The sequence below is a fragment of the Pholcus phalangioides genome, unplaced genomic scaffold (assembly GCF_987345545.1).
Source record: "Pholcus phalangioides strain wild (caught in Gottingen) unplaced genomic scaffold, Ppha-v1.0 ptg000017l_1, whole genome shotgun sequence".
Classification (NCBI taxonomy): Eukaryota; Metazoa; Arthropoda; class Arachnida; order Araneae; family Pholcidae; genus Pholcus; species Pholcus phalangioides.
Window position 1 is genome coordinate 11,637,963 of NW_028301610.1, and position 21,451 is coordinate 11,659,413.

Genomic DNA, 21,451 nt, shown 5'->3' on the forward strand with positions numbered 1-21,451 from the left:
CAGAGGCATCGCCTGCCCCCCAGGCGCATGCGTAGTCCGGCTTCTCCGAGCCCTACTGCATCGCAGAGGCATCGCCTGCCCCCCAGGCGCATGCGTAGTCCGGCTTCTCCGAGCCCTACTGCATCGCCGAGGAGGAGTCTTCGCCTTGCTTCTCGGAGCCCTGCTGTACCTCCGAGGCGGGGTCTTCACCCCAGGTGCATGCGTAACCCTGCTTCTCGGAGCCCTGCGGCACCTCCGAGGCGGAGTCTTCGCCTCAGACGCATGCGTGGCCTTGCTTCTCGGAGGCCGGGTCTTCGCCCCAGGAGCGTGCGTTGTCCTACTTGTCCGAGGCACAGCATATCTTGAAACCAGTGTACTTATATAAACCAAAGCCACACGCGTGTTTTTCTAGCAATATCATGCTAATCATAAATATGCCTTTAGGTTAAAATTTTTTATTCGCTATTGTGTTCACACATGTAGCCAAATTTAATAGACAATCACTGTTTATGTTATCATAAAAATTGCTTTCGTATTGGTACTGTACAGGGTGTCCCAAATCGTTTGCACAGCAAATATCTCTGTAAGCGTGGACTTCAGAAACATATTTTCAATCAAAATTTTTTAAATGACACGAGTTACTCAAAATTCATCAAATTTCTTCGTGAATGCATAAAAAAATTTGAAAATTAACTTTTTATGTGAACCTTGTGTGCTAAAACTTCCAACTGGTGAAATGTATATGCTGCTCTGAGATGTCATAATTGCATATTTTAAATTCGATACTTATCAGCAACTCCAAATCAATTTAACTACTACTACTACTACTAAACCACACATGCACCTCGTCCATATTCCTCTGCGGAACCTCTAACGAATTGGTACATGCGGGAATGTGTGTGTACGTGTAGTGAACCCGACGTGAAGTTTGTTTCTGTGCAATGCTTGTTATGTGTCGTGCTGCCATCTGCCACCAGTTTTTCTAACTGTGAGTGAAAAAAATCAAGTTTAACTGAAAGAAGTGTAGGTACCTTGCTGCAAACAATTTCTCTCTCTCTTCATGAAGAAATCGGCAACTATACTGTATGAACCTTCCCAGACGGTGTGGTTCACCCCCATAGAAATTTTGTTATTATGTAAATGGATGTAAATTGGTGCTGTTAGCATATTTTCAACTGAAACAACACATCAACACAGCAGTTTAATTATTTGAAGTGGTTTTTAATTATCTAAAATAGTTAATTACAGGTTAAAATATATAGTTTGCCTTCATTTTGATGCTATGTATAAGGAGGTATAATGTTGCTTCGCAAATGTGAGTAATTTTTACCTGAAATTTAATTTCCAATTTTCCCGATTTGATACGATTTTATAAATCTTTGAACATGTGAAATTTCAGCAGCTCTTAAAAAGTGGCACCAACGAGTAATCAACTCTCTCTAGATAAAAAAAAAGTATTGTACTTATATTGCTGTACTTTGTATTTTGTACTGAAATGACACTAAAACATTGCTTATATTTTTTGACCATGTATCTGCCATGTATATTCAAATATACACGGTAATCTCTGTAATAGAAAGATTTGATATGAAATTAATTTTTACAGGTATGCAATTGAAATGAGAAATGTTTTTTGTTTTTTTGTGCATCTAGTTTATATTCATGTAAAAATATTTTTAAAAATTTATATCGCGTTCAAAACATGCTCTTGTTAACTAAGACTAAAGTCTAAATTCCAGTGTTATGGACAGTAAGGACCTCTGAGAACTATCGTTGTCTATTGTCAGTTGGATCTCGGTTCTGTAATTATGCCTGGCGTATATTTCCAGCAGGCCTACTATCGTGATTTGTTTGTTTTTTTGAAGTATGAGTGATATTTTGTTTAATTATTCTTCTGACATTTCAATGTGTAAATGACTAATTGCTATTTTGACTGATTAAAGCGGGGGGGGGGGGGGTCTTCAACCTTTCAGACATGTCAGGCCAAATTGAAACTGCCCACGAAGTCCGCGGGCGACTAACTCATGTAATTTAGTGACGTCTTAATAGAAAGGTTCAATGGGGCCTCGAGTTAAACAGGGACGAAATTAATTGAAAACTTTTTGTTTATTCTGAGATTATTTCTTGTATTAATAACCGATTTTAATTAGTTCTGAAATAATTTTTATCATTAATTATGTAAAAAAAAAGTTTTCGATTAATTACGGATTTAATCAATTAATTCTGAGAGTAATTTTAATCTGAAATCACTTTAAATGATTCTGTAATTATTGAAGTGACTAATTCTGGAAAAATATAGTTTTCCTTCTCAATATACCTTGTGAAATCATTTCTTTCAGTAATTATGCAATCACTCTTTTATCGATTGTGAAATAATTTCTATCAGATATTACGAAATTATTTCTCCGTTGATTTATAAGTTATTTTTTACACTAATTCTGAAATTATTTTGTTTCAAAAATTCTAAAAAATGCTTCTTTCAGTAATTCTCTGAATTTTCATCAATTCAGGAACTATTTCATTCGTTAATCCGAGTTTTCATCAATTTGTTCCCGAATTAGCATATTTCTTTCATTTTTTTTCTAGAATTATTGCTTTTTAATTTATTCTAGAATCATCTCTTTCATCAAATCCGAAATTATTTCTTTCATTAATTCCAGAATTAATCGTTTCTTAATGTTTTCAAACCATTTTCTGAAAATGATCGGACGGCCAAATATGGCCCGCGGACCATGCGTTGGAGACCCCCTGGACTAAACTAATTTTCTGCATAAACCTCGTCAATTAATGAACTTGCTGTTTGCATAATTTTTACGATACAAATCACATTGTGATCAATATATATTGGGATCAGTCATTGAATGCTTGTTGTAAATTTCTATTTGTCCGACTGTGTTTTCTGTACCTTGCCTACCAGTAATCTTAAGTATACAGGGTATCCTATAAGTCCTGATTCGGCCTTTATCTAATCAATCGTTCGTCGCGAGAGGTATGGTTCTGAATTAAAAAATGCTCATAACGTGTTCAAAAATCATTCCGTACGAGTTTCGAGAGTGAAAATACAGTGTGCCATAAGATGAAAAATTTAAATTTTTATGTCATCTCCCCTTGTCTTCTAACTTCTAATCAGAAGGTTTTTGCCATGTCAGTAGGGTGATTTTAGCGGTTTTGGTGCACAATAGGACTGCGCATTTGCTGCGCATCAAACAATAGGGCTCCCCACTTGCTGCGCATCAAACAATAGGGCTCCCCACTTGCTGCGCATCAAACAAATGGGTGCTTCGCACTTGTTGAGGCTCGCTAGATGGCGCTTCCTATGACGTCATTCCTAAATTATCGTTCTTGCCTATGACGTCATTCCCAAATTATCGTTTTTCAGGGGGGTCATTCCTAAATTAAACTTTATTTCCCAAGTGATGATTTTTTTCAGGGAACATTCCTAAATTAAACTTTTGAATTCATTTTCTGACTTAGAAAAAATTTGCTCCTAAATTAAACTTTATTTCCTGACTTGTTTTTTTTTTTTGGAGGGATGCTCCTAAATTTTTTTTTTCCATCCCAAGTGATGAGATTATTTCAAAGAGGGGTCATTCCTAAATTAATCTTTTCTTCCACAAATTATTGTTTTTTTACTGACTTAGTTATTTTTCTAATGATTTTTTTTTTTCATTCCTAAATTAAACTTTTTTTTTCACATATCAAGCTGTAAAATAAAATTCCCTCAAAAAGAAATGTTATTGACTTTTCATCATACTCAAGCTGAAAAAAAAAAATCACACGTAACTCAATTAATGACAGAAGCATTGATGATAAAGAAAATTAAATTTTAATGATACACAAAATAAATGAGAAAAAATATATATACAAGAATAAATGGAAAAAATATATATACAAAATAAATGGAAAAAAATATATACAAAATAAATGGAAAAAAATATATACAAAATAAATGGAAAAATATGTTAAAATAAATGGGAAAAAATATGTACATCAGTGTCCATGTAGCACTGTTCATCGAATGGCATAGTGGCCATACGCATATGTTTTAATGCCATCACCGAGAATATAGCGTTTATCGTCGCGAGGGCACAGCGACGTTTTGCGGAGGGCGACCGTTTGAAGTTTGTGGTTACTGGAGGAGATTTTTAGCATAGTATTTTTGATCGAGGAGTTGTTACGGAGGCAAGCCAGATAATCTTGATGTTTTAGTTGTTTTTTAACAACCGCACGAACGACCCCTTTGGCGGTCTTTTTCTCCGCGACTGCTGTGACCATGCTGTACATTTTTGATCTTAATCCGACGAATTCCACAACGGGTTCGCCGCCGTTCTCGTCCTTCATGACGCCCACCACTTTTTTATTCTGCAGGCTAAACAGAGGATGATCACCGGGGTAATTTGACGTGTCGAATCTGTGGAGCTCCTCCCTCATGTCTTTGTAAATGTCACCGGTTTTTATCTCGTAGAGGAATGAATCTGTATCTGTGAACAAAACTTCCACACTGGGTCCGTATTTTTTCTTCATAAAATTATAATGGAAGTCCGCCATCAAGTGTTTGGACAGGTCCAAAATCGTGACACCGGTATATATGGGCCTGTCCAGATGGATTTTCGTCTTCAACATCTTGATGACGGCTAACTCACCGGTGATTATCCTGAAGCATTCGAATGCCGGGGATGATATTAGCTTCCTCAAGCTCTTCTGATTGTTGGCGAGACGGATGTCGACGTGCTTCCTCAAATTTTCTAGCGATTTCCCGTACACAGCGTTGTTGAGGAGCTTATAGAAGTCCTTTTCGAATTCGCACCGGGCTTGCTTCCTCTTTTCCGTATTGAACGCTATGTACGGGCGTATCCAGGGCTCCTGTGTGAATTCGACTGCACGCCGAACACCCGTCAGCTTCATTCCCAGCGACGTGTATAACTTCAGGCACCGGTAATGGATCACATAGGAAGTTTTGTTCATCAGATTTGGTGAGAGCTTTTTGGATGGTTTATCACCGGGTCTTCTGATGAATGGAGAGAGCATGTCACCAGTAATTTCAATGTTTTCTGCCGCCAAGGGGAAACAATTGTGCTCGTCGTGCAACTTCACCGGGTATTCCATGTCCACTTCTAAAATATACCCCTTGACGGCGTTGTCATCGATGTTGAGAAAATCGATGCTCTCAAGTTCACTGGGGGACAACCATCTGAAGTCTCTCACCGGGAGGGGCTCCATCATACACTTTCCATATAAATTATTCACATCATAGTACATGATATATGATGTAGGTTCACTGGGGTTATAACCGGGTATTAACGGGTTGTTGGCTCGCGCATACCGCTTGGAGATCACTGAGACCCCACCTCGGATACCTTTCTCCATGAAGAGATGCATGTCCGGATCGTTGATCAATTCGAGCTTGACACCGGTCATTCGCAGACATGCGTTCCAGGCCAATCCCGGGGATGTGAACGTATGCACCGGGTCGATCTTGTAGTTTTCTTCGCAGAGTTTTCTAAAACTCTCGAACACATCCCCGAGAAGCAGCACGTCAGTCTTCACGTAGAGGTTGTGGTAATCACCGAGGTTGGAACACCGGAATTCTCTCCAAACGGTATGCGCATATGTATACTCGTCACTGGTTATATGTTGATCCCCCAGAGAGGTGTAAAAGGCCTCTCGTGGGGGCAGCACCGGATCTTCGAACTTCTCAAACGAGTCAACGTACTCGTACGGATAACATCCTTTACGTTGAAGAAGATGACTCGTAGCTCCAAAACATTTCTTCATGTTGTTGAAGTCACCGGGGTTCATCGCTTGCACGAGCGAATCCAACGACGCCGCCAAGAACTGGTTGGAATCCAGGAATCGCAGGCGACCGAGAGAAAAGGAGATAAATTTCTCCATATTCCTCCCGATCACCTGGATCCTGCGATCGGGGTACCGGGAAAGTCCTTGCATCAGGAAATGAGCGTCGTAGTTTTGTAAATTGTGAAATATAACCGGGATGTGACGTCTTAACCTGAGCTGGAGATTGCACTTCTGATGCAGCGCCGCTCTAAAACCACCGGTGATGTGACAGTGGTCACGAACCCTGTCGTCACCGAGTGGGCGGTCGCACACCATACAAGTGGTCGCATTCCCGAATCTCTCTTCATCTTCAGCTGTCATCTGCAGAGGCACCGGGTTGTCGAGCTTGCCCATAACCACTCGTTCTTCTTCGACGAGACACCGGAAGAAGACGTCCACGCAATCTTCACCCCTGTACACTGTGGGCTCTTTCACGTATACACCATCGGGCCCCACGACCGTATACGCGAATCCACAGGGGCGGTGAAGGCTCTTCTGGGTTGTGCTAGAGAGAGACGGGTTCGGCTTACAGCTGTCCACCTTCTCCAAGATCGCCTCAAAGTCCGCATATATGACGTATGGAACGTGCAGCTGGTAATGGTTGTTCTTGAAGAACATCACGTTGTCGTCTACACCGGGATACGTCACTCGTTGCAGACCGTGTGTCTGGCAAAGTGGTTCGTGCGCATTCAGCTGCTCGAGGGAGGAGAAGCGTTGCAAGCAATAATTGCAAAAGTGGGATGCACCTTCATACTTGGTCGTGTAGGAAAGCAAACGAGACATGTTTTGGATGAGGCAGTAGTGCGACGTTGTCTCGTTGCTGATGAACAAGAGGTTGATTGGTGTACCAGACACCACCTCACTAATCCTGAGAGGAAAGACTTCTCCCCCCTCCAACCCAAAGACGTTAATGCGCACTGAATTCGCAGCTTCGAACCGTGGGATTTGTTTAAGTGTCACCGGGTATACTAATTCACTGGTATTCAATTCATTCTCATACTGAATATAGTTGAACACCCTTTCGGGGTTTTGCTTCACCGGGTGTAGGGCAGCCAACACACACCAGAGAAAGCATTTCTCATCATCGTTCTTTACATTTACCACTGCTCTTCTGCTGGCTACCCCCTTTGGCAGCGGAATATAAGTGGCGGCCGCTAGTGGTTGGTATTGCGCCGTGTTTAGCTCAAGCAAGAGCACGCGCTCGAGCACCCAACCACTTCCGCTGCCTTCAAAATCCTCTGTCGCCTGCTTTACCTTTACGAAGGCTATTTGTAGGTGCTCTTCTATCTGGTCGGCGGTTAAAGTGGTGAGCATTTTACTTCGAAGATACCCGTTGCAGAACTCGTCCTCGCCGTCACTTCCTTTCCTGGAAAAAACAGCAGTCGCGACGATGTTCCATTTAAGGGACCTGTGGGTGGTCATGTCCTCCCTCAACAGCCGCGTCAACTCCTCTCTCACGCTGTCGAGGAAGGTGGTCATATCCATTTCGGTGTCTGGGGTGGGGATCAATTCGTGCGTCGACAACATGTCGAGTGCGCGCCTGACTTGCCCTCCTCCTCCTAGCTGTGCTCCTCCTTGGGGTGCTCCAAGCTGCTGCTGTGCCCCATGGCTCGGTGATGGCCGCTGTGGTGGTGCTCCTCCTTGCGCCCACTGTGGGGACGCATCATGCTGGGGTGGTCCTGCTCGGTGATGGCTCGGTGATGGCCTCTGTGGTGGTGCTCCTTGTGCCCACTGTGGGGGCACACCATGCTGGGGTGGCGCACCATGCCCCATGGCACGCTGGTGGCGCATCAAATCGCTCTTGCGGTGAAACGCTGCATCGCACACCAAACACTTGTGGCGACGCTCGCCATGCGTTAGCCTGTGCTGATTCAGATTCCTACGCAAGGAAAACTCCTTGCCGCACGTCTCGCATAGGTGTCGCTCCTGAAAAACAAATAAAAAGGGAATGTAGGACACGTAAGTCTAACACAAGCAATGGATGAGAGGTATAGAAACCCACGTCTTCCCGCTAGTTTCGGTGGCGTATCCGCCCTCAAGCGCGTGCTCAAGTCATCAAAGAAAAAAGAAATCAGAGATTGGTTGGCTGGCGAGAGAGCGTACACGTTACACAGATCCATTAAAAAAGTGTTTCCCCGCAACAAAACAATAGTGGCCGGTCTAAACAGTCAATTTCAAATCGACTTGGTGGACATGCGTAATCTAGCAATTCACAACGATGGTTACAACTATCTTTTAACGTGCATCGACGTCTTTTCCAAGTACGGTTTCGTCGTGCCTCTCAAAAGGAAAACCGGTGACAGCGTGGCCAAAGCTTTAGAAAGCATCTTTCAACAACGTCAACCAGTGGCGCTACAGAGCGATAAGGGGCGCGAATTTATAGCGTCACCAGTCCAGCGCTACCTCAAGCGTCAAGGTGTAAAGTTTTTCACTACGGAGAACGAACAGATAAAGGCCAGCGTGGTGGAAAGATGGAACAGGTCTCTCAGAAACTGGATGTACAAGTACTTCACTGCCAAGAACACGTATCGCTACATCGACATGATCGAAGACCTCGTGTGGAGTTACAATCACAGGTATCACAGGTCTATAAAAATGAGGCCCGTGGACGTGAACCCCGGAAACGAGCCGGAGGTGTGGAACAATCTCTATGGGGATACACCCAAGAAACAAGATTGCAAGTTTAAAGTGGGTGATCACGTGCGCATCACAAGATCAAAACACACCTTCGAGAGGGGGTACGATTCTAATTTCACCGAAGAGATATTCGTGGTGACCGAGTGCGTGAAAAGGGAAATTCCCGTTTACAAGCTCGAGGACCTGATGGGGGAAGAAATCAAGGGCACATTCTACGCTGAAGAGATGGTAGGTGTAAAGATGGGAGAAAAATTTCCGATTGAAAAAGTTTTAAAGAAGAGGAGAAGAAAAGGAATTATTCAATACCTCGTGAAATTTCGGGGGTATCCGAAAAAATTCAACGCGTGGGTGGTCCTATAAAAACCCGGAAACAGTGCGCGCATCTGTCATTTCAGAGATGGCTTCTTTCTATCTCACTCTACCCAGCGATGCTTCCAGAGACTTTTTTCCCGACAACACGCTCTCGAGTTTCGTGGTTAAACTTCCAAACACCCTGGAATTCGAATCCGAGATGGAAGTCGCACTGTCGGAGATAATTTATCCCCATTCATTCCACAACATCACTCAAGAGACAAACACTTTCGAATTCGATGTCGGAAACAAGATAATGAAGACCGGTCGCATAGCCCCGGGTTTCTACGAGACGACCCCCGAACTGATCAAAGCCATATCCACTCAAAATTTTCAAGACAAGATTGGTGTGACGTACAATAAAATCACGAAAAAAGTTAAGGTGAACCTCAAGAAAGACACCAAGCTCAGTCTCAGACACGGTATAGCCGAAAACCTGGGTTTCGAACCCGGCCTGATAGAGGGTCCGACCATAGTCGAGGGTCCTTTCACAGCCGATCCTAAATTAGACTTTCATCTCTTGTACGTGTACTGCAACCTGGTCGAACCTCAGGTCGTGGGTAACACCTACGCCCCGCTACTGAGAATCGTGAAAACTAGCGGTCAGGACGGGGATATCGTCAGCGTGTCTTTCGAACGCGCCCATTACGTGCCGCTGGCCAGAAAGAGTTTCGACATCGTTCACATGTATTTAAGGACGCACATGGGCAAGTTTTTCACATTTCAACGTGGAAAGGTGATAGTGAAACTACACTTTAGACTGCGACATGCATTATAAACCGTACCGGAGCTGTGCCCACAGCATCAACGATTATTATCTCGCTCAGGCTGGAAACGGACTCGGATATTATCAGGGTAGCGCTCTGCAAAGAGGTTATGGCCTCGGATCTATATTCAGCTCTCTCTTCAGATCGGCCGTGCCCCTGTTGAAACGCGGTGCCAAGGCAGTCGGTTCTCAACTGTTGCGCTCTGGTGTGGATTTCGCCAACGACATCGTTCAAGGAAAAGACGCAAAGATCGCAGCTCGCGATCGTGCCAAGGAAGCCGGAAGGTCTCTCACGGATAAGGGGGCCAATAAAATCAAATCCATGCTCGGAGGAAAGAATAAAAGGAAGAGACTCGTCAAGAAAACCGTCAGTAAGAAGAGAGCTAGAAAGCTGTCGACATCCGATATATTCAGCGATGGCTTTAATCCACGAAAATTCTCATGAATGTTTGAAAAGCGAAGCCGATCTGTTCACGGTGCCACCCACGGAAACCTCTATAGAATCAGCCGAATGGGTCCAGTACCATCCCATATCTCAAGTGCGTGATTCGGGGGCCCCCATCGAATTTCACGTGGCCGGTAGTGCCGAAGAATACATAGACCTTTCTGCCACTCAGCTGTATGTCAGAGTAAAGGTGACAAAACCAGAAACCGCCGAAGCCGTATCGACGGCGAATAATTTCTTGCATACCCTTTTCTCTCAGATTGACGTCACGTTGAATGGAAGAACGCTCACAAACTCATCACACACTTATCCGTATCGAGCTTACCTGGAAACACTGCTTAACTACGGATCGGATGCAAAGAGAGGACCCCTGACAGCCGAGGGCTACTACAAGGACACTGCAGGTCACATGTCTGACCTCACCAAGAACGAAGGGGCCAAGAAGAGAGCTAAACTCGCGGAAAATTCTTTTGAAATGATGGGCGTGCCTCACGTCGACATATTCTATCAACCGAAGCTGATGCTCTCTCTCGTGGACTTGAAGATGAGACTGGTTCGATCGAAACCCGAGTTCTTTCTGATCACTGCTGCTCAGGGTTGCGACGTGGTTATCGAGCAAGCGAGTATTTTTGTGCGTAAAGTAAGAATGAATCCTGCTGTGGCTGTAGCGCATGCCATGGCGCTCGAGAAAACAACAGCCAAATATTGCATTAACCGCGTGATATGCAAGGTCTATTCGATATCCATGGGAAGCATGAGTTTCGTGCAAGATAACGTATTTCTGGGTGTCATGCCTAAGCGATTGGTTATGGGCATGGTGGACACGGAAGCATTCAACGGAACGTTCGGTTTGAACCCCTTCGACTTCAAGCACAACAACGTCAACTTTGTTTCTGTTTCTATCGATGGAAGACCCGTCCCCCACACGTCGCTACAACCAGACTTTAGGAACAGACACGTCATCAGAGCCTACAACACACTCTTCGTGGGCACCGGAAGGCCCGGAGAAGATAAAGGATGTGACGTGAGCAGAGAAGAATATGAAGCCGGCGGTTACAGCCTCTTCGCCTTCAACCTGATACCCGACATGAGTGACTGCGGACACGTGCACCTACAAAAGCAGGGTAATCTGCGAGTGGAACTCAAGTTTTCCTCAGCCTTGACCAAGACCGTGTCGGTTATCATATTTGCCGAATTCGAATCGTTGGTGGAAATAACAAAGTCCAGAAGCGTCTTGTGTGACTTTGCGGGATGAACACTAAACAGATAGAGCACGCCCTCTCGACACACCCCCACACTCGAAAGGCTTTCCTAGGTGTTTTTGCGAGTGACAATTTACCCGAAAATGTGATCGCTTATCCCGCTGCACTGGTTGTGAACACGGACAGAGAGAATGAACCCGGAACGCACTGGTTGGCTATTTACATCGAAAACGAAGCGAGAGCTGATTTCTTCGACTCTTACGGGAACCCGCCCACCTATTTCAAGAAGGGACACATAAACAGATTTCTACGACGCTACTCACGCGTCGACTACAATGACGTCATGCTGCAATCAGATAAGACAACCGTGTGCGGTCACTATGTGATTTTTTTTATCTATTCTCGATGTATCGGCAAAAGTATGAATAATATTGTATCGCGTTTTAATATGCAAAACGATATGCGCGTAGCAAGCTTTGTAAAGAAAAATTTTTCTGTTAAATAAAAGAGAAAAAAAATTCATTCATTTGTCATTTACTATGGAACCTTTCAAGCTGACACATCCGAGCACCGTGCTCATTGCCGGACCCACCGGTTCGGGAAAAACATATTTTCTCAGAGAACTATTAAAACACAGAAACGAAATGTTTCGAGAGCCTCGTCCGAAACGAGTTATATGGTTTTACGGCGAATATCAGACTTTGTTCGAAGATATGGAAGACTACGTTGAGTTTCGAGAGGGGAGCAATTTCGAAAGCGTGGAAGAAGACAGCTTGGTGATTTTAGATGACCTCATGAACGAGCTATCGGGCGAGAAAAAATTAGCAAACCTTTTCACAAAGTACAGTCACCACAGAAAATTGACCGTGATTTTCATAGTGCAGAACGTGTTTCACCAGGGGCGGGAAATGAGAAACGTTTCTCTGAACGCGCAATATATGTTTCTATTCAAAAATAGAAGAGATGTCAGTCAGGTGACCCACCTGGGACGTCAGCTGTTTCCCAATAAAATCAAATTTTTCAACGAGGTGTTCGAGGATAGCACGAAAAAACCGTATTCGTATTTAATGGTTGATTTACGACCCGAGACGGAGGAGGAAATGCGCCTGCGCACTAACGTGTTACCTGGGCAGACGCAATATATCTATAAACCCAGGAAATGAAACTTTCCATTTTCGAACATGACGGCTGTGATAGAGGTCGAGGGTTTCCAGCTGTCGGATAGAACATTCATAATCAAGGAGTTGGCGTGGTGTTTCATGCATTCGAGAGAAAATTTTCACTATGTATATAAACCGCCCAAAAAGTTTTCGGAATTATCTCCTAGAGATAGACACCAATGTCTCTACGTCACCAACAACATACACGAAATATCGTGGTCGGCGGGTGATGTACCTTTTGAAATGCTGGAGCAACATTTGCAGCGATTATCAAAAGTCGTATTGTATACGAAAGGCCACGACAAGTGTCGGATGCTACTGCAGCAGTACGGGTTAAAAGTTTATAATCTAGATGCGATTCTCTGCCCCAACATTGTGGACTTGCCAGAAGTGAGCGCGAACTGTTTTCTCCACGAAAACATGATAAAGCACTGCGCGCTGAAGAAGGCTATAGCATATAGCATATGGTTGGAATAAAAACATCGTTATTTTAAAGTATGGCATTGGAGAAGCAACAAGTGCTTCGTCTACTCTCTGCCTGTCCGAGGAATAAACGTAAGGATTTGTTGAAGAAATTACCGAAATCAGCATTAAAGACAGTCTGCGAGTGCTCACTCAATATTTTGAAGGGTGTCATACCGTTATCCTCAAAACAGAAAAATAAACTGAAAAGGCACAGAAATACACTTCGCAAACTCGCCTGCAAAAAGACGCCGCTATACGAGAAAAAGCGCGTGCTGATTCAGAAAGGAGGTTTTTTGTTCCAGTTAATCCCAGCCGCCATACAAACCCTCGCCACTTTGTTCACGAGATAATGGAGCACGCACAGAAATTCGCTCTGGTTCCAGAACAATTGTTATCGCGTCATGTGACCACAAAAGAGCAGCTTTCTGAGTTGGACAACGAGATGTTGAAAATACTGCGAAGCAAGGAGCCCGAAGCTATAAAAATTAAACTCTATCAGAATCTGCTGAACAAGAGAATCAACGTCGCCGAGAACAATCCACCGCGGTTACCAGAACCGAAAATTCAAGAAGTAGAAAAAGAGAAGAAAAAGAAAGTTGACGAATTACCAATAGCTCTGATTTCTGTCCCGAAATCGCAAAGAGGGCACTCAGAAAAAATTATCACGCATATAAATAAGCATCCGAACATATTAAAAATTAATTCTAACGGCTCGATCGTTTATAAGAGCAGACTCATCAAAGGAAGCGACATTCGCGATTTGATATCAAGTGTGGTCGGTCGGAGAAAATCACCCGTGGTGGGTCAAGAAATTTTCCTGAAAGCGCTAGAAGAAACCGGAGCTCCGAGAGATTATATAAAAAACCCATTTTTGAAACATATTTGGTTAGAGCTTTGAAATGCCAACAACAGTGGAAGCCGTGATCTACGATCAAAACAATAGAAAGCAGGGTATCGCATGGAAAACGGATGTACCGTCATTCGATTTACCGAGCTGCTGGTCCTACGAATTGGAGAGTAATGGAGAACTGATAAGACACAAGAGAATGTTCGCCATATTCACGATACTGATTGTTATATTATTTACTCTTATAGCAACAACATATAAAAATCAAATGGACTTTGAAAGATGTAATTCCTCTCTTCCGCTGGGAGGAAATATTTTTCTCACGTATTGTAATAAAACCTACGATATACGCTATTTTAGCGGAAATGCGCCCACTACGAAAGCCGTTAATCTCACCAGTGCGCAAATGTATAAATTGATTCACGAGTCTGCTGATGTACAATTGAATAAAAAAATTTCTATTTGAATTCTTGTGTCGTTTTGAAATTGTTTCGCGACATGAAATTCCCAGATGTTTCGCAGCTCTACCATTAAATAAAGTTTAAATACCTTACATGAAATAAATTTAACTTGAAATAAATTTACGCCTGAGAAATTGTTTCGCGACATGAAATACAACTGAATAATTTTTTTTCGATGAATGAAAATTTAACTCGCGACATAAATAAATTTGATTTGAAATTAAATTTACTCCTAAAATTTAACTCGGAATAAAATTTAACTTGTAATGAAATTCCCAGATGTTTCGCAGCTCTACCATTAAATAAAGTTTAAATACCTTACATGAAATAAATTTAACTTGAAATAAATTTACGCCTGAGAAATTGTTTCGCGACATGAAATACAACTGAATAATTTTTTTTTCGATGAATGAAAATTTAACTCGCGACATAAATAAATTTGATTTGAAATTAAATTTAACTCGAAATAAAATTTAACTTGTAATGAAATTCCCAGATGTTTCGCAGCTCTACCATTAAATAAATGAGTTTAAATACCTTACATGAAATAAATTCAACTCGAAATAAAATTTACTCCTGAAAATTAATTTGGAATAAAATTTAACGCGCGATAATTTAAAAAAACAACTAACCTCTTTCTTCTTCTTCTCTGACGGAGCATATCCACTTGGTCCAGCTTCTACTGGCGCAGGACGCTTCAGGCATTGCTGGATGAAATTCTCCTCATCCTCAATCATTAATTTTATATCGCGATCACTAACTAAATCCTCGTTGAGACATTCATTGACGAAATTATCGTCATTTTCCAACAATCTAACTAATTCTTCTTTACTTATACCGAAATCGATAAAACTAGCCATTGCGCGAACGTACGAAGCGAAAGCTAAAAAACTTGATGCTGTCTGGACAAAACTCAAAAACGAAGTGAGAGGATCTGCAAAGAAGATGATACTTTTAATGAGATAAAGGGTTAGGAAGCGATAACGAGTCTCGTGTGCTATGCGTCATTACTCGGGCAGACAGTACTCATATAGTTATCAGTGTCGCGTGCAGAATAATCGAAGCAACGCGAGTGATGCATACTCACGTCAATATCATTATCAGTGATTTATGTAACATTGGATAGTGTATCGTTAGATATTGGTACTGTATCAGTGATGCATGCTCACATGAATATATTGTATCAGTGATTCACGTGAATGAGATAGTGATGCTACTCACATCATTATCAGTGATTCATGTAACATTGGATAGTGTATCATTAGATATTGGTACTGTATCAGTGATGCATGCTCACATGAATATATTGTATTAGTGATTCACGTGAATGAGATAGTGATGCTACTGGGTGCACTTTGAGATTCACAGTATATTCCTATACTTATGCTTATCAACTGCAACTGCAGTATATAAACTGCGGGACAGACACAATTCCTTAACTTAGTTCTCTCGCTCGCTTGGATACACTTCTCTCTCCGCAACTTGGTAAGATTTTTTTTTTCTATGGCTTCTTGCGTGTTAGATTTTGAGGGATTCTTGCTTAAAAGTGGGATATATGTTGTTAAGGAAATGGCTTGCTTTGATTTAAGCACAGGGAGAGTATATCACTCTCTCTACAAGCCGCCATTCTCTAGCAAGGAGCTATCCGAAGAAGATTTCCCACAAATGCTCTGGGTTAGCAGAAATCTTCTTAATATTAGATGGGGGGAAGGGCTTTTCGATTATAATTTAATGAAAATTCATCTCACCACTGTTAATAACAGATATAGTTGCATTTATGTGAACTGCAGGCAAAAAAAAAAATTTCTAGAGCAACGATTCAACCTGGAGACAGTGAAAGTCTTAAACTTCCCAAAATCCTTGACTTCTTGCGGGTTTCACCCTCTGCAAAAAGGGCATTGCGCAAGAAGCAAGGTCGTAGCATGCGCTGAATGGTTAGATGCATAAAAATTTAATTTTGTAAAATAATAATAATAATAAAAATTTAAAAAACTTAAAAAAAAAAAAAACTTCTGTTAAAATATATATTTCGCAATTTTTTTTTTTTCATCTTGAGAGTTGCGGAGAGAGACTGTATGCGTTGTTTTCATTTAGACAGATGGAAAGCCTCCGCTATGAATACGCTCGGAACGTACTGGATACTTCCGTTGCGATACTACACCAGCTCGAATCTGAAATCGTGTACCGTCCAGCAGAGGAATGCGTCTTCAAGTTTGGCGACAAGACTTATCCGATGCCCAGACAGCATGCTGGGTATGGTGACGCTGGCCTACACTACACCTTTTCCGGAATGACCCTCCAGGCCCAACCGTGGACACCTCTCCTCTTGGATTTGAAAGCCGTGGTCGAGAGCATCTCAGGCCATGACTACAACTTTGTTGTCGTCAACCGATACTCTGATGGAACCAAGAGCATCTCCCCGCATTCCGATGACGAATCACAGCTCGTCAAAGATTACCCCATCGCTTGCCTCTCCCTGGGCGCTGAAAGAAAGCTCGTGTTCTCTCGACGGGGGCACCAATCCGTGGACCGAATCCTGGAACACAACAGCCTGCTGACGATGCTACCTCCAACCAACCAGCTGTGGCGTCACGCGATACCTAAAGACCCAAAAGTAAAAGACGTCCGACTCAGCCTGACGTTCCGGAAAATGGTTTCGAGTAACAAGCGCCCATCACCGAACACTCAACCACCATCGGCTAAGAGATCTCGCAGCAGTGGATTCAATAAGGAAGCGCCGCCTCCCAACATCTTTCACGTGAAGGAGAACTTTTTCGTCAGCGTCGTGATCTTCAGTGGTGAAGTGCGCGTACATATTCGAGAATTTTTCGAACGCGATGGACTCATGCACCCAGCTAAAAATGGAGTGACTCTTTCGCCGTACGTGTGGGAATGTTTGAGAACCGAATTCTCTCGTCGTACTATGCTGCAACGCGTTGATAGAACTTTCCTAGTGTCGGAGAACCTGATCGTGGACTACAGCGGTGATGATGTGCTAATTCAAACTCTACATCGCGGGGACAACAAAATTTTCAAGTGCTCCGAAAACCCCCTCAAAATGACTTTCCAGGCAATCGAGGCACTCTTCTGGAGCGAGGATGATAAACCACTTCATACCGTGATCAGTGAGCTCGTGCAGAAAACGCTCTGCTTGGACTATCTGAAAGTGTGTGTGCGCGAAAACCAAACTAAAGGAACGAGTTCTATGGATATCACCGACATTTTGGCTAAATTGGTGAGTGAAAAACTTTTTGCTAGCATCGAAAAAATTGTTGACTGCCATGGGTGTTCCATGGGATATGCTAATCAGTTGGGTCATGAATGTCTGCAGTTGAATGATAATTTAATGTTTTATAAATATTTTGATCATGCTTTAACCCTGATTGACTTTCGCGAAGTCGCTAAAACTCTGGCGGAAAATTACGATGTAGCGGAAAAATGTTTTAATGCGATTGATTTTGATGTTTTGAAATCTAAGATAGAAGAAATTTATTTGAAATAAATGAAAATCATATAAAATGACTTTGTATTTTATTGCTCCTTTGGTTTATTTTTACTTTTCAGCTTGGACATACAAAAGTTTATTTGTGACTTGAAAAAAATTTTATTTTAAAATTAATGAAACGATTCATCTTTGTTTAGTTTAGAAAATAAAGTTTAATTTAGGAATGAAAAAATCATCAGAAAATAAAGTTTAATGTAGGAAAGATCCCCAAGTTAGAAAAAAAAAAAAAGTCTGAAATTAAACGATAATTTGGGAAAGATCCTTCTCTTTGGTGATATCTTCGAAGTGACGTTATGGGAAAATCTTGGGATAGAAAAAAATTAAGTTAGAAAATGCATCCCTCCAAAAAATAACAAAGTCAGAAAATAAAGTTTAATTTAGGAATGACCCCTCTTTGAAATAATCTCATCACTTGGGAAGTCAGAAAATAAACGATAATTTGGGAAAGAGTTGAAAGAACGGTAATGAACTTTAAATTTCCCAGGGTGTTGAGAAAAAAAAAAAAACCAAGTCAGAAAATAAAGTTTAATTTAGGAGCAAATTTTTTCTAAGTCAGAAAATGAATTCAAAAGTTTAATTTAGGAATGAAAAAAAAAATCATTAGAAAAATAACTAAGTCAGTAAAAAAACAATAATTTGTGGAAGAAAAGATTAATTTAGGAATGACCCCTCTTTGAAATAATCTCATCACTTGGGATGGAAAAAAAAAATTTAGGAGCATCCCTCCAAAAAAAAAAAACAAGTCAGGAAATAAAGTTTAATTTAGGAGCAAATTTTTTCTAAGTCAGAAAATGAATTCAAAAGTTTAATTTAGGAATGTTCCCTGAAAAAAATCATCACTTGGGAAATAAAGTTTAATTTAGGAATGACCCCCCTGAAAAACGATAATTTGGGAATGACGTCATAGGCAAGAACGATAATTTAGGAATGACGTCATAGGAAGCGCCATCTAGCGAGCCTCAACAAGTGCGAAGCACCCATTTGTTTGATGCGCAGCAAGTGGGGAGCCCTATTGTTTGATGCGCAGCAAGTGGGGAGCCCTATTGTTTGATGCGCAGCAAATGCGCAGTCCTATTGTGCACCAAAACCGCTAAAATCACCCTACTCATGTCTCTTTTTCTGAGGTTAAAAAAAAATCCCACGTTTCCAAGTTCAATACTCACTGAGATATTTGAATTCAAAAAATTGGAAAAAAAGTTTAGAAAGATTACCATAAACGGGTGGGGGGAGAAACATTTTACATTGGTTTATGTGGTTTTCCCACAACTTTTCTCTGATTTTGAATTCAAACATATCAGTGAATATTGCACCTAGAAACGTGAGAAGTTTTAGTTGTCCTCGGTAGAGACAGGGACAACTTTCGAATTGGAAACTATTGAACGGGGGGAGCGTATAAAGAAAAAAAATTTAGATTTTTTTTATTTTATGAAACACTGTATTTTCACTCTGGAATCTGGTAAGAGTGATTTTTGAATACATTTTGGGCATTTTTTTAAATTACAACCGTAGCTCTACGACGAACGGTTGATGAGATAACGACTGAATCAAGACCTACAGAACACCCTGTGTATTCTGTTTGTTTTCTTTTATATACACACTTTCATGAATTGTATCTCCCCCCCCCCCCCACTCTGGATGATCAGCAGCATTATTAGAAACAGCCTTTATATATGATACTTTTTCTATGATTATTATATCTGCTTTTGATTGTGATTGTTTTCAATTTTTTCGAATTTGTGTGTTTGGCATATTGATTTAAATGTCATTATTATTTTTCCAGTTCTTGTGATGCTTATTATGAATGATTATAATGCGACTCTTTGAAAAACACGTAGTTACTTATGATTGTGGCTAAGCTTATTAAAATATTTGAATTTAAATCCGACTTTTAGCATTTGATTCTACGTGAGTAATGTTTAATATTAATGACAAAAAAATTGAATCAATTTGATTACGATCAAATTTTCAACTCTGCTTGTAGACCACAGCAGTGCTTCTCAAAGTGTGCGTCCCGGCTCCTGAGGGCGTTGTGACGAGCAGGAGATATTGATTTGTTTTACTATTTATGTCTTGAAGGGGCTCTTTTGTAAGTGAAAATATCTACTAAATTATTCAGCGGAACCGCAGACGAACCATGAATTGGGCAAAAGAGCCGAGGGTGACAAAAGTTTGAGAGCCACTGGACTACAGGTTTAGAAGCAATGGTTTATGGCAGTTGTTCATTTGCCTAGATCAATGTTTATCCGCGGCTTCGAGCACCGAACACGCACATATCCATCTCGCCTGCTGACCACGATACCCCTGACCAGCGGTTCTCAACCCTTTTCGACTCGCGGAGCCCTTTTAAGTAAAAAAAATTCTATGGCGGAGTCCCGTAGGCCAATCTTTTAATTATTCATCAAAGTTACTGATTTATTTTTACCATTTAAAAATATTTATAATTATTTTTTTAAATTTTACTGTTTTTTATTTTCCTCGAGTGGCCGCGGACCCTCTAGAGAGTGCACAAAGAGCCCCAAGGGCTCCGCGGAGCACCGGTTGAGAACCACTGCCCCTGACTAATGTTGGCGACGCCACTATACTTTGAGAACCACTGGTTTATGCTTTTAGAATATTTAATGGAATGCCTGTGAAACAGTTGGGATACAGAGCATTTAATGGTGAAAATGCAAGTCATATATCCAGTTATTGGAAGCTATAAATTGACACCAATAACGAAACTTTACGTAAAAACTGTTGGTGATTTCTGACAGCTAAACTATGGCGTTTCGAAGGGGATTGGCTAAAATGGGCGATTGTCCATGAAGAATGGGTCGTGTAGGGTTCAAAAAAGTCAATATTGTTCTTCCTATTGATTCTCCAGACTCCTGCGCAGTAGGGATGGTATATCTATTGATCTGAGAACAATCGAACCATACTCGCCTTAGATTCGTCAACCAATCACTTCATTCCTCCAACTACCAGGTTGGACTTCGTTGATGGGAGTCTCAGTCACAGGGAGATTTCTGAATATGATTGGATCGTATTGATCCCGTGACCAGAGACAAAATTGTTTCCTGTTTTGGCAATTTTAATTTTTCGATTTTTCATCATCAAAGAACTTATTTTTTGCATTTAATTTGAAAAATCAGATAGTAAATGCGTAATAATGAGTAAAAACTTTATTCAAACAGTCGACATTTTTGTCTATATTAAATTATTTTTAATTAGTACTGAGCGAAGTTATCATTATTAATCCTGGCTTCGGAGGTCTTATAATAAACTCAGTTTAGGGTCCCGGAGCATGTTGGATGTGGTGAGTCATGCTGTTCGTGTTTTAAAGGGTTGGAGACAAAATCGGTTTGTGCAAAGGAAATAATCACTTCAAGGCTGTATTTCTCAAAATGTAGGTCGCGGCTTTTAAGGATGGGCATCGCTTTTACCCGAGATATTGCATGTGCTAACATAGTAGGCCTAATTAGTAAGAATCGGAATATTTTTATACAAGGCCGAAGTCTAGTGTCTATGCGTAGTGGCTAGCAAATTGTCAGACATTTCGCGAAGTTTTTTTGAATTTTGGGCAATGTGAGAAGTGGAAGGCGGATTCGTGACGAGGCTAGACTTCGAACTTGGAACTTAGCATATAGGCCTACACATAGTTTCCAAAATTACGAGAAAGCACGAATTTTTATATAAAGAAAGAATGCCTAAAAACATATATTACTATCTTAACATCTTCGAATGCAAAAACAGAAGTCAAAGTACTTTTGGGTCAAATCTCAGCGTTTTGTTAGGCCAATTTAACACATAGACGTGCTC

General features: G+C 41.4%; 2 protein-coding genes across 2 annotated transcripts; one reads left to right on the forward strand and one right to left on the reverse strand.

Annotated features, from left to right (window-relative positions):
• Window positions 1-3,786: 3,786 nt before the first annotated feature.
• LOC149072379 (uncharacterized) lies at window positions 3,787-15,065 on the reverse strand. The gene is made up of 2 exons (XM_089246124.1): window positions 14,781-15,065; window positions 3,787-7,740 (listed from the first exon to the last, which is right to left on the reverse strand). The coding sequence occupies exons 1-2, from the start codon at window positions 15,006-15,008 to the stop codon at window positions 3,991-3,993; spliced, it is 3,978 nt and encodes a 1,325-aa protein (XP_089102250.1). The 5' UTR covers window positions 15,009-15,065; the 3' UTR covers window positions 3,787-3,990.
• On the forward strand, window positions 14,975-18,335 carry LOC149072380 (uncharacterized). Its single transcript, XM_089246125.1, has 2 exons — window positions 14,975-15,633; window positions 16,243-18,335. The coding sequence occupies exon 2, from the start codon at window positions 16,247-16,249 to the stop codon at window positions 17,648-17,650; it is 1,404 nt and encodes a 467-aa protein (XP_089102251.1). The 5' UTR covers window positions 14,975-15,633; window positions 16,243-16,246; the 3' UTR covers window positions 17,651-18,335.
• Window positions 18,336-21,451: the final 3,116 nt, after the last annotated feature.